Source organism: Ammospiza caudacuta, chromosome 14, assembly GCF_027887145.1.
Source record: "Ammospiza caudacuta isolate bAmmCau1 chromosome 14, bAmmCau1.pri, whole genome shotgun sequence".
NCBI classification, from domain to species: domain Eukaryota; kingdom Metazoa; phylum Chordata; class Aves; order Passeriformes; family Passerellidae; genus Ammospiza; species Ammospiza caudacuta.
This window is the reverse complement of record NC_080606.1, coordinates 8913418-8928529: the sequence shown is the minus strand read 5'-3', so window position 1 is coordinate 8928529 and position 15112 is coordinate 8913418. Positions and strand designations below refer to the sequence as shown.

At 38.8% G+C, this 15112-nt stretch overlaps 1 protein-coding gene across 1 annotated transcript in view; it reads right to left on the bottom strand.

Moving 5' to 3' along the window:
* COL4A6 (collagen type IV alpha 6 chain) overlaps positions 1-15112 on the bottom strand; it is a 108358-nt gene that overhangs the window by 60222 nt on the left and 33024 nt on the right. The window contains exon 3 of the mRNA XM_058814414.1: positions 11375-11458. Coding sequence (XP_058670397.1) covers positions 11375-11458 — 84 coding nt within the window. The remainder of the gene's footprint in view (positions 1-11374; positions 11459-15112) is intronic.

Genomic DNA, 15112 nt, shown 5'->3' with positions numbered 1-15112 from the left:
AGATGTTGGGAAACCCCTCAATAACACCAATGGAACCCAGCTTTCCTCTTCAGTCCAGACTGGGGGGGTGATAATACTGATACACAACACAATAAAAGTGTGTCAGAGCCCAAGTCCTGCTTACAGCAGATACTGAGGAAATAAACCTTAAGACATCTAAATGTGGAACATGTGCCATGTGATTCTGCAAGAAAGAATAATCCAGAATACAGCATCTACATCAACTCTGTGAAGAAAACCCTGACTACTTTTTGTTATCCAGTGTATACACTCCAGCCACTGCATGCAGAACTTCTATTCATCCAAATGTTCTCAGGAGTTAATGCACATTCCAGCTGATAAAAGAAAAGGGAATGATTAAACTAGATTAGTTCAGGTTTTAGTCCTGATGTTAGAAAAACAAGTGAAATTTAATTATTTCACAGCTCTGGAAAAAAACTGGAGATAACACTTATGTCATTTATTGTTTCAAGAGAAAACATTACATCTCAGGAAAATTTCCTTTAAGGTCCCAGAAACACAGGTCTGTAAGGAATCACTGGGTGTCCTATTGCTAGTTTTGTAATGCTTTTGGATTTACAACTCAAGTACAGCTGGAGTTATACAGGGAATGACCACCTGCTGCCCTGATTTTGCATGCAGACTTTACTTCTTCAGTTTAAATTTGCTGTGAGACAAGCTGGGTTATATTTCCATAGCTAAGGATATTCCAAAGGTTGACATCTTCCAAAAACATTTTGTCCTCTTAGGAAGATATGCCTTAATTAAAGTGAGACAAGAAACCTCTTCTGCTCTGTTCTCTTTGCAATGTCTCTAAGTTTGGAGAGAAGATGTATTCCAGAAGAAGTGATTAACTGTTTTCAGAGGTCTCTTATTAAGGAGTACAGAAAGCTAACTTTTTAGAGGTTTATATCAAAATATTTTCTGTGAAGTCACTTTCCTGAAAATATACTTGAGTAAGCAACAGATTTCTTAACTAAAACTTGAAGAAACATAAAACAAATGTAATTCTCAGATAGTTGAAAGCACTTTGGAGCATGAGTTTTCTCCTACTGTATGTTTGTAACTGCCCTGCACTGCAGGACTTCCCCATCTCAGCTGGATCCTCGGCCATTAGTCATCACAATAAAGGAAATGAGACAACAACATCATGTAGGTATTCAGAACACACAACATTGAGCATCAAGGGAAATGAAGCTACACAAAGAAGCAACAAAACTTGTTTAAAATTTTTCTAGAAAATACATATCGCCTATATTTCTCATATCAAAACATCCTGACTTAGATTCCAGCTGTTCCTAGATAATCAGAGATGCCAGGGTCAGCAGTTCTCAACACATTTGGGAAGCACCACCACCCAGTGTTCCCAGTGAGGCTGCTGGTACACCTGCATGGAGACCCCAGGAAGGGCTGAGGTGAAGCTCTCCTGCACCACTCCAAACCAGAGGGAGCCACTGTGCTGGGCAGGTCCCAGAGTCTCTGTCCAGGAGCTCAGGCTACAGTTTCTGCACTTTTGAGAGTGGCATCAGTGTTGATCAATCCAAACCACCAGCAGTGCAGTTAGGAGTTCCAGTCATAAATAATAAAATCACTATACACAAAAAACTGACATCCCACTTTACTGAACAGGATCATTCATGTATCTTGCAACTACTGGGGGACAGGATGTCCACACTCAAAACAATCCTTTAGTTCCATGACCTACACTGACTAGCACAGAGGTAAAGTATGAAATTGCTGTATGTAGTGATTTTGCCTTCCAGAGCACAGGCTCTGCATGTGCACACTCCAGGAGCTTGGAGTTCTTTCTACACCAAAATCTATTCCCTAAGTGTAGCAGTTGCAGCAAACAGCTATGGCAAGAATACCCTGGCTGATGCAGTTCTCTTTTTTTATCCCTCTTCATTTAGAAATTTTTACTCTGTAGAATCAGATAGGAAATAGAGACACACAAGTAGACAGATGGTGCCAGTCTGGCAATAGAGATAGAAGCAAAAGAAATTTGGTGTTCAGAGGGATTTGCCACTGTTAAAATATATCCCAGCTTCAAGAGCAGGTGAAGAGCACAGCTCAGGTATAAAGCAGAACAAGCTCCCCTGTACTGTTCCAGCAGAATATCATGGATGAGAACATAAATCTGAGAGATCTGTCTAAAGAGACAGCAGCTTTATAGAACTTGAAAAACAGAATTTAGTGCAGAATTGCACCACCCTTAGAGCTAAACACCAGGTACTAAAAAATTCTTCCTTTACCATACACTGAGAATTCAGCACACGCGGAGTCATTTTATACAGACAGCTTTCTTTGATCATTTAAAAGAAGTATTGACAACCAGATGTTTCTTAATAGTCCTTCAAAACTTGTGCACTATTTGTACTGTTTTTATTATGGATCAAACCCAGAAATTCTGCAATTATTTTAACTTTCTGTTTATTAGTTTTGGCAACACTCTACTGCTTTTTAAAAAAAGACCCACAAAAAAACCTTTCCAAAAATCACTCATTACAAACAAGGACATTTGCATCTACGCTACTTTTCAGACTACTAAATTGTTTTTATTTCCAAAACAAGTAGCTGGATGCAATACCTGATACAATTCACAGTATCCTATTCTTACTAATGTTGCATCTTTCCTCCAAATTTGTCTTCTATTTTGGCAATTCCACAGAAGGTCAAAGAGTAACCCTAACATGTCACCCATCAAATCATCAAATCAGGACAGTCACAAAAAAAATGCTTATTCTATCAATGGATTTATGACTGATTAGAGAGCAAGAGCTAAAATTTCTCTAATCAATAGCTTTAAAGGAGGAGACTGGCAAATACCTGAACATTCCTCCTATTTTTGTTGACTACGTAAAGTCAAAGTTATACCATTTACACTTATACCCAGATTCTCAGCCAGATCACTCTGTATCCTACATGTTATAAATTCTTCTCTTATTCCCACTATGTTCTGTTATTTGGATGTTGCTTTATTTGTTTAAATTTTTTTTTAAGTGCCATCATTCCCTTTTATTCCTGTTTTTAATTTTCTTCACCATCAAGTGTTCAGAAAGTCAGCCCTAGCACTTTGCTGGACACCAGCAAACACACATGTTCACATGTTCTTCATTCACAAGGAGACAGCACCTCCCCATTGTCCTTGCCTATCACTGATGGACAATGTATAATCTGTTCTCCTCTCTCCTAAAATCTCCCATCTCCTACCAGGAAAAGCTACGACTCACACCAAAAATACTGCACATATTTCCCAGAAAACAGGTAGCCTGAGACACCTATGCATTCAGCTTTACTTCCAACTAACTGGCACTGCAGCCTCTCCTACCACTGCAAACACAGTTTTGCCTGCTTAGCCCCTCCATTGTGTGCTCTCCCTGGCTGCAGGCTCCATGACTGGCGTACTTCCTGCCTATCTGTTGCCTAATTAAGTTTGCTTTGTAGTAATCCCTGCTGTTGGCTGTTTTCCTGGCTTATGAACTGGCTAACCTGACTGTCAGCCAAATCTCCTCAAACTGGGCCTTGCTCACAGATTGGTTCTGTGATCCTTCTGTTTCCAAGGCTGACTTGCTCAAGGAATCACACTGGAAATTGCTGTCACACCTTTCACTTACTGCCAGCAGAAACTCTTTAAAAAAGACTCTTGTTTCTGCAAAGGGCACCTCTTCTCATTTTAAGAAGCTTAAAAAATAATTAGTACCAGGAATACTCTGAGCCAATCACACTTAGAAGATGAGCAAGTTTTGGAGTGAGGTGAGAGGAAAGAGGCATGACAAAAACGAGGTATTTAAAAAAATTTAACCTGGACAAAAAGATATACTCTAGGTGGTGAGTACTGCACATGAGTAATATAGAATGTGCTGGAAGAAAATGCCAATTTGGTAATTTCAAGGCAGGACATAGGTTACCCCTTCTTGTCCATAAAATGCTTAGAGAGGGAAGTCTTGTGCCATTTCTCAGATGTAAGAGGGTACCAAAAATCTCTCTTCAACTGAAACAGCATTGCAGGACTAATTGCACAAAATTCTACAGCTTTTATTAGGCAAAAGCCCAACCAGACAATTACATGTTTCTAAGACTCACAATAACATTTGTTTTTCTTGTCCTGGGCAGGACACTAGAGAGTTTATTTTCCTGCAGAAATTCTTAGTTTTCTTTCTGGCTTCAAGGTGAAGTGGCTGACAGAAAACAATTTTAAGAATATTTACAATTATTCTCCTAGATTGAATAAATAAATACACAAGAGAAATCAAAAGGTTGATGCTAGTCCTGTTCTAGGGAGTTACATGGCAAGTGAAACATCACAGACTCATCAAAGTCTCCATTCTATAGCCAAGAAAGGCAACGACAATTTTTACAAAGAAAGAATTTGGATACATGCTTTTATTCTCCAGTACTTAGGAAGCTGAGGAGGTCGGTACTAGGAAACTCCTGAACTCTCTGTTTTGTCCATATGGAGCAAATCCTCAGCACAGCTTATCACTTGTGGTCTTGGAGAAAGTGCCACAGATACAAAGTTAGAACAGAAGGTCGGTCGTGGCAAGGCTCCAAAGAGGGAGAGACGAGGCTAGTCTGGCTCTGCCTTCCCATCTGTCTGCACACCTAAATTGAAATCAGTGGGAGTGATGGCGCTGCCTTCAAGGGGAACAGCACGTTCCTTCTGCAGGTTACCGGGGTAGCCATGGCAGCTGGGACAAACAAGGGATGATACAGTTCCCATTCCCGGGGCAACGTGCCTGCACCCTCAGCTGCGCCAGCAGCAGAGCAGAGAATCACCGAGTATCTTTGGATTGGGAGGATTTATCACAGTACAGGGCAGAGGAACCCAATTCTGTGCCAGCTAAGCACAACTTCTAGGAGTCACCTCAGCTTCCATCCATATCAGTAACACCTCACCTCTGAGAAGCTCAGTTTGGGAAAACGAGAAACTTTCAGACTAAAAAACAGAAACAAAAAGGACATTCACTTGATATAGTGAAACTACACAACTTCTTAAACTAAGACAACTCACAGTATTGGAGGATGAAAAAAGGAGCTTTTTAAATGCCCAATTTGCGTCCCAAACAGTGTAAAGACTTAAAAATCCTGGGTTAAAGCTCACATGAAGCACAATTACTTGAACAGTGACACATCTTCACTGGGTTTTTCTAAGCCATCTGGAAGTGCTCTGTGGAGCACAGCTTGAAGACCTGTGTTCTGGTTGATTTCAAAGGTCCCCACTGCAATTACAAAATCTGCTGCCCTTGCAGGCAGAGTGAAAAACAGTGTCAGGTCACAGAGTTACCTCACCCACCCTGGTGACACAGAAATGCCATGGATCCTGGTTAGTTTTGAAAGCTGTGGAAATCTTCTTAACAAGATATATTTCCTAGAATATACTCAGTCTCCCTTAGTACACATGTCCTCTCAGACAAAACTGCAAACCAAATCACAGAGAAGGGTTTGCTGCCAGAGCCTCCATGGTCACCCTGCTTCAACACAGTTGTTACTGATACTGAATTCTACAAAAAGATGGGGGTCTGTCCCCATGAAAAGTCTTCCCAAAGAGATGATGCAAGACTGCACATAGGAACAGGTTTTGTCTTGATACCCATTGCATAAGGAACCCTTTCAAATGCAATGAGTTTGGTTTTATTTCTGCTGCTTTAGTATTTGGCATGGTTCTCATTAGAGAGCTAAGCTCAGTGTATTTAGGTTCAGTCAGGACGACAAGTACAATAATTGTTTAATGCTACATTTGGCAAAGTTTGTTTTATTACTTTAAAAAAAACAAACCTTGGCAGTTGTTAAAAAAAGCAGCTGGCACGTAACTTGTTTGACTTAACTATTACCTCATTTTCTTCCAAAATATTTCCAGAACTTCTTAATGACAGCAAACAGATGGTCAACATTTTTCAATGTTATAGATAATCTTCTTCTCAAACCAAATGATGGCATTTTATATGTTTAACCAGAAGGGAACTGGAACAAGAATTAGACATTATTTACATATAGTCTATCTTTACAAAACTAACCAGATAACAATCCCACTATTACTTGTACCTGAATCCATGGTGAGTGCATTTAGCACTGCTCACACCTTGGCATTGTCAGTTTGAAAGAAATGGCAGCATCCCACAGTCTGTTTTGAATTTAACTGGTCAACCTGCAGGCCATGGGTATCCAAATGGCAGCACTATGTCCCACAGTGCTTGTCAAGCCAGGGAGTAGGAAGCCACATTGAAACACAGAGAAGTTTGAACCAACAGCATTAAAGAATTTTGTCACCAGCGAATATGTTTGTGTAAAGCACTTCTGCAAAAAAAGAATCATTTTGTTGAGTGGACACTTTCAAAGAAATTGTGTTTCTTTGTCAGGAAATCTCTGACTGCTCCAAAGAGAGTGATTAACCAGCCAAAGCAGAAATCAGCAAACATTATTAACAATACCATTTATAATTATTACAATCTCATAACAAAGAAAGGTCAACCAATCTTCAACTAATTATCACAAGAGAGACACTTCGTACACCCAGCATTAAGTTGAGGGGATTAGTTCCAGACAAAAGTTAATCTAAGATCTCTTGCCAGTGCGACATTAGTTTATGTTAGATAACAATTAGATTAATCATCCAAAGTTCTGACCTCAGGTTACACTGTTCACTGCATGGATGTTGAGGATCTGTCTAGCTTTTCTTGCTTCTTTGAATACCACAGTTATTCTATCAAAAACTGATTGCCCAGAGATAATTTACACTACATTTACTGTCATCATTTTAACTTCACAAAAATCATTGCATGTGTCTCTGGGCACATCAACCTTTCATTCAGATAGCAACCACATTTTTCAGCAAATCTCTCAATCTTAGTCAATTCCTCCTATTCACAGTGCTTTGCTGCAGCCTGTGGTGTAGTCAAGGAGTAGACAGAGAGGATTTTGTTGGAGTGGGACCAGGTCAGGGGATGGGTTGCCTGGCACATCTGATGCACTCCAGAAGTCCTTTAATGGACCAGTGTAAAGTGTCCACCATGTCCCCAGAACCAATTGCCTCATTCTACAGATACACCCCTTTCCAGCCACACCAGCTGCTAGAAACAGTCTCTGTGGAGATATTTTTTGAGACAGAAAAGTGGTTCTATAGTGCCATTAATAATTTTCTAATTGATAATATAATAAAATTTGAATGGGTTTTAAAGAACATATTATATATATATAGACATGATTACACATTACAGGGAAAAAATATATAATTAGCAATACCAATTTTTCCCAATTTACAGCACCTGTAAGCTGTAAAAGCTGCCTGGGACACAGCCTCTCCTGAGTAGTTTGTGAAGCCTTGGAAACAATTTAAAAATTGTTGTTCCTTAATTTCTTTTTTGGTGGGGGAGAATGAAAAAACCCAAAAGATTAGCTCCAGCACATGTTGAGCAAAGTTTAAAACAAACTCTAATATTGTTATAAATTCTAAGATAAGTGAACAGGCATCAGGAGAAGGTATACTTGCAACAAAGACTGGGTCTGCTACTTTATCTTCGTGAGTGTTTGAAAGTTGATGACATTATAAAAACAAAAAAGCCAACATTATTATAAACAAATGCAAAATGAGCTGCAAAATGAAATTGTGCAGGCAGCCAACTATTTAGTGCTTCTTGATACTCTGAAAGTATGAAAAATGCCTCCTGTTCCCTGCTGACTTATCTGCAGAGCATTTCTTAGCAAGACAGCCACCAATACAGCATGAAACTCTCAGCAGCATTATCCCTGCCCATAAACTGTGGACAAACAGTGAGCAAGTGGAATGAAAAACACTTTTTAAAACACAGTAAATTCTTCTGACAGTCCCAAAAATCTTCTAGCTGGAGATCACTCACCTGCACTGAAACTGAACATATCTTTGCACTAGGATAGGAACTAGTATAAGAATTTACATTCGCCTCCTCATTTAACTTTTTATTTAATATGTTTGATTTTCTTTCACCTTTCCTCTTGTGCTTCATAATTTAATATAAAGCACTTTTTCTGCCCATCAGTTGTTGTTCCTAAAGATGACTGTATGTAAGTCTTGTATGCAAAAGTGGGTTCAGTGTAAGTTTGTGTTCAGACTGTCTCCTGTCCCAAAAAATTGTATGTACCAGGGTTCATTTGGATACTATCACACCAGAATTCCCTTTCAAATTGCCTTAGCTGGATAACTGGTATCTCAGCTGGCCAGAAAAATGAGAGTAGGGACACTCTCATTTAGAAGAGATTTAGAAGATGCATACGTTCACCTAGAGACTCCAGCTAGGCAGGGCTTATGCAGCTTCTGGGAAGCTCTTTGCAGAGCATTACATTAACTTTCATATCAAAATCAGTACAAGTTCTAGCAAAGCAGTTTAGGGGAACAACCAGATCCAAAACTCCTAGGTTTCTGGGCTTCACTTGCTATTATATCTACTGTTACCCTATCATACCATGTGTAGATATCCTCTTGAGCACTTCAGTAGTAAGAGCCACACTCTCAGTTTAACCTTTTAACTTGACCTCTGAGAAAACCCCCAGACAAGGTCCTACCTGGGAGCCTCCAGTGAAGACAACAGTTCTCCATGAAGAACCGGACTTCTGCACAAATCACTGGATTGCTACTCACACATCTTTACAAGACAAAAACTGATAAGGAGGGGAGAATGGCTGCAATGGCCAGGAGTTTGGCCACTGAATTACACAGAGACAGGCTTTTCATTAACTCATCATTAGATAAAAGAACCAATTCTGAATCACTGGCTAAGATGAAAATGCTTCCATAACAGATTTCTCCTTGTGCAGGCCTCACAGTAAATTGGATCATATCAAGATTCAATGCACAGCCTAAAATTGGTACAAGGTAACATTACTGCTTTTCAAATGTAAGGCAAGCATTCAGACAACAGAAGGGAAATTTTGTGCTTTTAGGAGATGTGCCTTACCACACTGCTAGGAGAGTTCCCTAAGGGGTGCTAGAGAAGCACTCTACCACCCTTCCTTCAGAAAAGAATCTCAATTATTCCACAAATTGCTGACTCACTGCATAGAGATTCTTCTAACAAGGTCAGTCTTACAGATAGTGAGATTATACTGGTTTGTTGAGTTTTGGGGTGGGTTTTTTTTTGGTTGGTTGGTGTTTCTTTGCGGTTTGTGGTGTTTTTTAATATATCCTGCACATACAGCAGCAGTCTATAGCAAAAACAAAAACGTGGGCACCTGTGGATTACACACATCTGCATCCCATTTCTAGAAACATCTCTTACTAATCAAGTAGTCTGAGGCAGTTTTTACATTTTTATTGCCTAAATAAAAAATTTAAAGCTTGATCTGATCAAAAGTGCATTCAAGGAGGACATTTAAGGACATTGTCTATGTTATTTTCATTAAGCTGTCAGCTTATTGTCATTTTTGTGCTTTTTAGCTATTTTCTTCTTTCAAAAAGAAAGCTTAGCTTTATTCTGATCTGGTTAATTGTGGAAAATTGACAGCTGAAACATTTTTTACACAAAATATGGATTCAGGGCATTGACAAAGTCCTGTCTCTGTTTCTGAACTTAAAGGCTTTGCAGCAGTGGGGAAGCAGCTAGGCAGGAAGCCAAGGAATTAGCCTCAGGCTGTACAGTGCAAGAAACAAGCTGTGCTGCAGGATACATAATCACACCATCCCTTCCCAGTTCAGCCAGTCACCTCCATATCCTCAGGCATGGCAGGCCTCCAGTAGCTGCCTGCAGATGTCCAAGAAGGTGTCAGGAGGGCTCAGCACACTTGATGGAAGTAGTGTTGTAAAAGGGAAAGATTACCACTTGTAGCAGACACTCCACTCCATGGACAGGTCTCAGCAGGATGGAATACGTGTTTGGGGGACTGAAAATGCTCAACCCATACAGGTCACATAAGAAATAAGCTAAAAGCCAACTGAGTTCTCAGGTCAGCAATGAAAACAGCCTAAAATCTTTGTGACATCTTAACAAAAGAGATGCCAAGAGCTCAAACTGCAAGGTCAACAGCATTGTGGCCACTTCAAACAATCAAGTTGGACCAAGGAATGTAGAGAGACAGAAGAATGATGCTCATTGCTGTCTAAAGGTCAAAGCATTTACAGGATATTGTGTTCCAGAACCAAACTAGGTCTGTCCCTTACTGTATCTAATCACAAAGGTATTGAGCAATTCACTTTAGTTCATATTCTAGGGTATATTCAGAACTTCCTTGCTAAGTTTTTCTGCTTATCTGTTTAGACATGCTTTCCCCTCCGCCACAAGATCTACTAAAAGAATTTTTATATTTCCAGAGCAAACACATCACCAGTTATCAATTAAGCATTCACACTCTGTCTGTAATTAGAAAAAACATAATTTTTAAAACAATCATTTTTAAATGGCAACATTTTCCTAAATTCAACCCAAAAAGTAATGCCTTGCATATACACATACCGTGTCACTAAAATAGACTGGAAAAAAATCAGGATTGTTGGTGTTTAAATAATACTTAATTTCTTTTGGTTTTGCTCAGAGGATGAGTTTTCAATATGATTTCAGGAAGTACAGCTGATTAATTAAACAAGACAACTTGTATTATTTCCCTTCTCTTTAAGCCTTTCAAATTCCTCAAGTACCTACTGTGTGCTCTTTCCTCCTTTCATCTCCAAAAGCAAAATCTGTAAGATTCATTTTAATACATGTTAAAATGCTCTAGAGCTTAAGATAAAACATTAAGTAGATGGTGTCTGGACAAAAATTAACATTGCAATTGAAGGCAAAGTGAAATCAATTACTGCATTCCCCTAAGAGAGGAGATAAGCAGCTGCATTAAGATAAGTTGTAGTCTGCTCATAAAAGCAAAAGAAATAAAGATTTTTACAGAAATCTTGCTTAAACATTTGGCTTCTTCAAATGAAGACTTTGGAGAGAAAGATTTTAGCTACACAACCAACTTCCTCAAAGGGAATTGCTTAGATCCATTTTGAGTTATTACTCCTCCACAACCAAATACACAAATCAAAAACACTTCCACAAATAAACAGAAGCTATTCCAGTAATGCCTGGGCAAAATCTGTACTAGAAGCCCACACTACTTTGATTTTCCTAATTTTAATTGTTGTAATCTACTTAAAAACCATCTGACTTCTTTTGAACTAGGGCTCAGATCCCATAAAGAAATAGGATTCTATTGAAGACTCATTACAAAGTGAGCCATTTGTAAATCTTTAGAACAGCTTTTGAAATCTTGGCCAGGGACATTTGAAATGCAGCTGGTCTTCATAATTTGTCATTTCATGAGGTCATTAGATTGAGAATTACACATATTAACATGGTGTTTATTTATTCATTTATTTCTAAAAAGATTGGTAAGAGGCAAGGACAAGTTATATTAGTGTAAACAAACTTACCCGTGCACCCTTCTCTGGAAAACATTTGCATCCAGCACTGCAGTTGCGGCCCCCACATGGCCCAATGTAGGACTTCTTTCCACCCTAAAAAGAAAGAAAAATTTTGAAAAAATCGAATTTCATAACTGTTTGTTAGCTGAAGAAGATCTTCTTTAATTAAAACACTTGCTCTGTCAACACTTTTCACCTACATTACCTTTGTTGTGTGAATTTTCTGGGAAGTAATTGGGCAAAGTTACATTTTAACTTTTCCACAGTTGAGTCCTTTTCAGAATCACCAACAGAAAAAATTGGGCTAGAAATTCTTTGAGGACAAGTGAATTTACACAAGTTGGTGCTCTTCTGCAAGGTGCAGAGCGCTTCCCCAGGCTCTCAACCCATGAAATTAGATGATGTTTTGAGATTCTCAGTACACTATTAGACTAGGATCATAATTGGTAACAGCAACTTCTGCCTCAGCCATCCTGCATAAACAAGTATCTTTACATCAATAGGAACTATCAAGACAAATTTAATTTTGGGACCCTTCCATGTTTCTAAGAACAAGAAGCTGCATCCCTAAAGCACAAGAACAAAAGCTACTGGATGAGAGAAAATGGCGTTTTTAACTAAGAACACATGTACAAGGAAGTGTGTAGGAAACCACCTTGGATTTGGATTTAAACTGAAAATATATTCCCAATTTTCTGCACTGGCATTAGTTGTTTCAAGAATAATTACAATATTTATGTCAATCAGAAGTCCCTATATCACAAGCTTAATTCCCAGCCAATAGAGTGCATGAAAGTTAACAACATGAATTTAGTTTATAGAGTTTGACCTGCTTCCACACTAAACAGGTTTGAAGGATTGGGCTTCCCAAAGCCCTGCAATAAGTCCTGGAATAAAGGTCCCCTTTAGCAATGTAGTTTTGCCACACACTATGAAAACCCCTCTTAAAGGAAACTTTCACTGTCCAGCATGTTCAGATACAGTGCCTGGGTTTGAAATTCTGAAAGGAATAAACATTTAAGCTACTCATATGAAGGTGATCAAACTAAATGCCAAAACAAGTTCAGACTGGAGCCAAAAATTTCTTTACTAAAAGCATTCACAGGAAATATTTTAAAGCCTTTAAAATTTTCTGACAGTGAGGAACGTGAAAAATGAAAGACAATTCATGCAAGCTTCTCAACTTTTGAGCTTCTTTGAATCAGCTTTCTCAAAGAAAGTAACTAGTCTGATATAACTTGATCAGTGTTCTGCTGAAGATAAATAAAAACCTCTACACATGCTGATATTTAAGCTGTTTTGCTAAATTAAACACCTTTGGACTTAGAATTAACAGATATTAACAAAAAGCCTTAAATCCAATCTCCCATACTTCCCTATCCAGAAAGAAGTGTTATCTCTTGCTGTAAAATAGTCATAACAACCTTCAAGCAAATCTAAGAAGTATCAAGTTTTAAAAAATCCTATGAAACACTGTGCAGACATTGTGGCAGCTTTGTTCAGATGAAGCCCCATTAGATATGGGGCTTTTGGACTACTCATTAAAATCCTATGGTAGGATCTAACACCAAACTGGAACTGAAGAAAGGTACCAAAAGAGAGGCACCATAATGGGAAATGCACCACAGACAATTCTGCCAGCAGCAGAAAATCAAGAATGAAGTAGAGGTAAAAGAAAACCAAACAGCTAAGAAAACAAAAATTACCAGCCAGCCTATAAACTACCCAAAAGCAAAGAGAAGGAGACAAACTGTATCTGGAGGTTATAGAATAGACTGTAAGAGCATCTCCAAGCTTTCTCCTCAGACAAGGAATGGTCACCATGAACTTGAGTCTGCAATGTGCAACAGCAAGGGCTCAGTACAGAAAACGTGGTCCTTATCTTAATGGACACCCTGCTGAGAGGTCATTTCTTTGTCAACCTGTTTTTAGAGTGAAGAGCACTTAGATACATATTTTCCCATGCTTATATGCACATTTCACAATGGAGATTTGGACCCATTGCTAAGCAATGCATATCTCTATTCCTGACACTTAGCCTTACATTTAAACTCTTCACACAGCTTTATGCCTCCAGGTAGTCAGATTATGCTTCCCCAGACACTTATTCAACCTTGAATTCTTCAAAGATTTAAACTTCCGATCAACTTTTTCTCCAGCTTATTCCTTGTTCCAGCAGCCACTTTCACAAGCCCCGGGGGCCCATGTTTCTGTCCATTTGATGGCTCCCAGGAGTGAGCAGTGGCACAGAAGTTCCCATTCACCATAGCTCTGTATCCCCCTGAGCTCACTGCCTTGCAGTAGTCACTGTCTCCAAGCACTAATCCCCTGCTTTGGTGGCAGTCAGGTCTTTCCCAGGGGCGAGGACTGGACAAATATCCATGATTTTTTCCATCCCTCAGGCTCCTGCTGCTCCCATCATTGATGCAGTGTAGTAAATAAGGCTTTAGTCAAAATCCCACTGAAGTCAGAAGAAATATTTCTCTTTAAGTTATAGGAAGCTTCTCTTTAATTTATAGGAAGCTGGATAAAACTTACTGAGCTTTGTGAAAAACTGAAGATGTGTCCTTATTTTGTGTAAAATTGTGTTCACCATGTACTTCTAGGTTTCTTTTTCACAGCATGAGGATCACTTTGCTCACTTATGAATGAAGGCATTTGAAAAGGAAGCAAATCAAAGCCAGTTGGCTCCAAACCAGGTGTACATGTCCTGAGTATTTCATTTAGGGGAAGTAGCTGACATCAGACACTCCATGGCTATTTAAATCCTAAACAGCCATGTGCATAATATTTGTGAACACAACTCTAAAGGTTTCATGTAAGATTCTAGAAAACAGTGTTCTCTTCTGAAAAGGTTAATACATTTTCCCATTCAAATATATGAATGTAAGGTCATTCAAACATTTACAGATTGTAACCTGACCCACATAAACATGAGCCTGTCACACTTGTTCTGTGCATGTTCAGGGAAGGGATTTTTTTCCTACTACTCTACCTTTCAGATTGATGAATATGCTCTTGAAAAAAATAAAGACTTAAAAAAAGGTTATTAGTTTTACTGGTAAGCTCCAGCACTATAAGAGAAATTAATGAAACCATTTTCATTTCATTGCATGGAAGCAGACCAAGATCTTGAAAAGAAAAAACAACATAGCAGCACTGTTACAAAAACTCATACTCTGAGATTTAAACAGCCATAATATCAACTGAGTAACATATATCCTGATTTTAACTGAGTTATTTCAGGCTTACATAAGAATAATGATTTCAATGTAGAAAAAAACCAAAACACTCTATTTGAGAAGTATTGATAAAAGTGAGAAACTATTATTAAAAGACATTCAAAGCTAAGAGTCATTGTAAGGACAATTTTCCTCTCATGCTCCTGGTGTACCTCTATCAAGCATTTATGTACAGTTGATTCATGAAGAAGCAGTGGCATTCAAATATTTCCATTGACTTCAGCTTGTTCTGGACTGGAGCCAAAGAATAAAGAGACCTCACAGCTGTGATGCCAAAAGAGGTGTCCCAGAATGTTCATTCCAACTTCTCTAGAGCAACATACAAGGCAACAGAATAAAAGTACATGGCCTGGAAGGACCTGCCTGCAAATACAAAAATTGTAGGTAGGAGCAGGTAAACCATCTAACAAAGGACTTGATCTTTCCGCTGGGGAGTAACAGTGGCAGCAGGATGAGCACAAGGAACTGCTCATGAACAGAGCCTCTGAGCCAAGGGGCTTTTGAG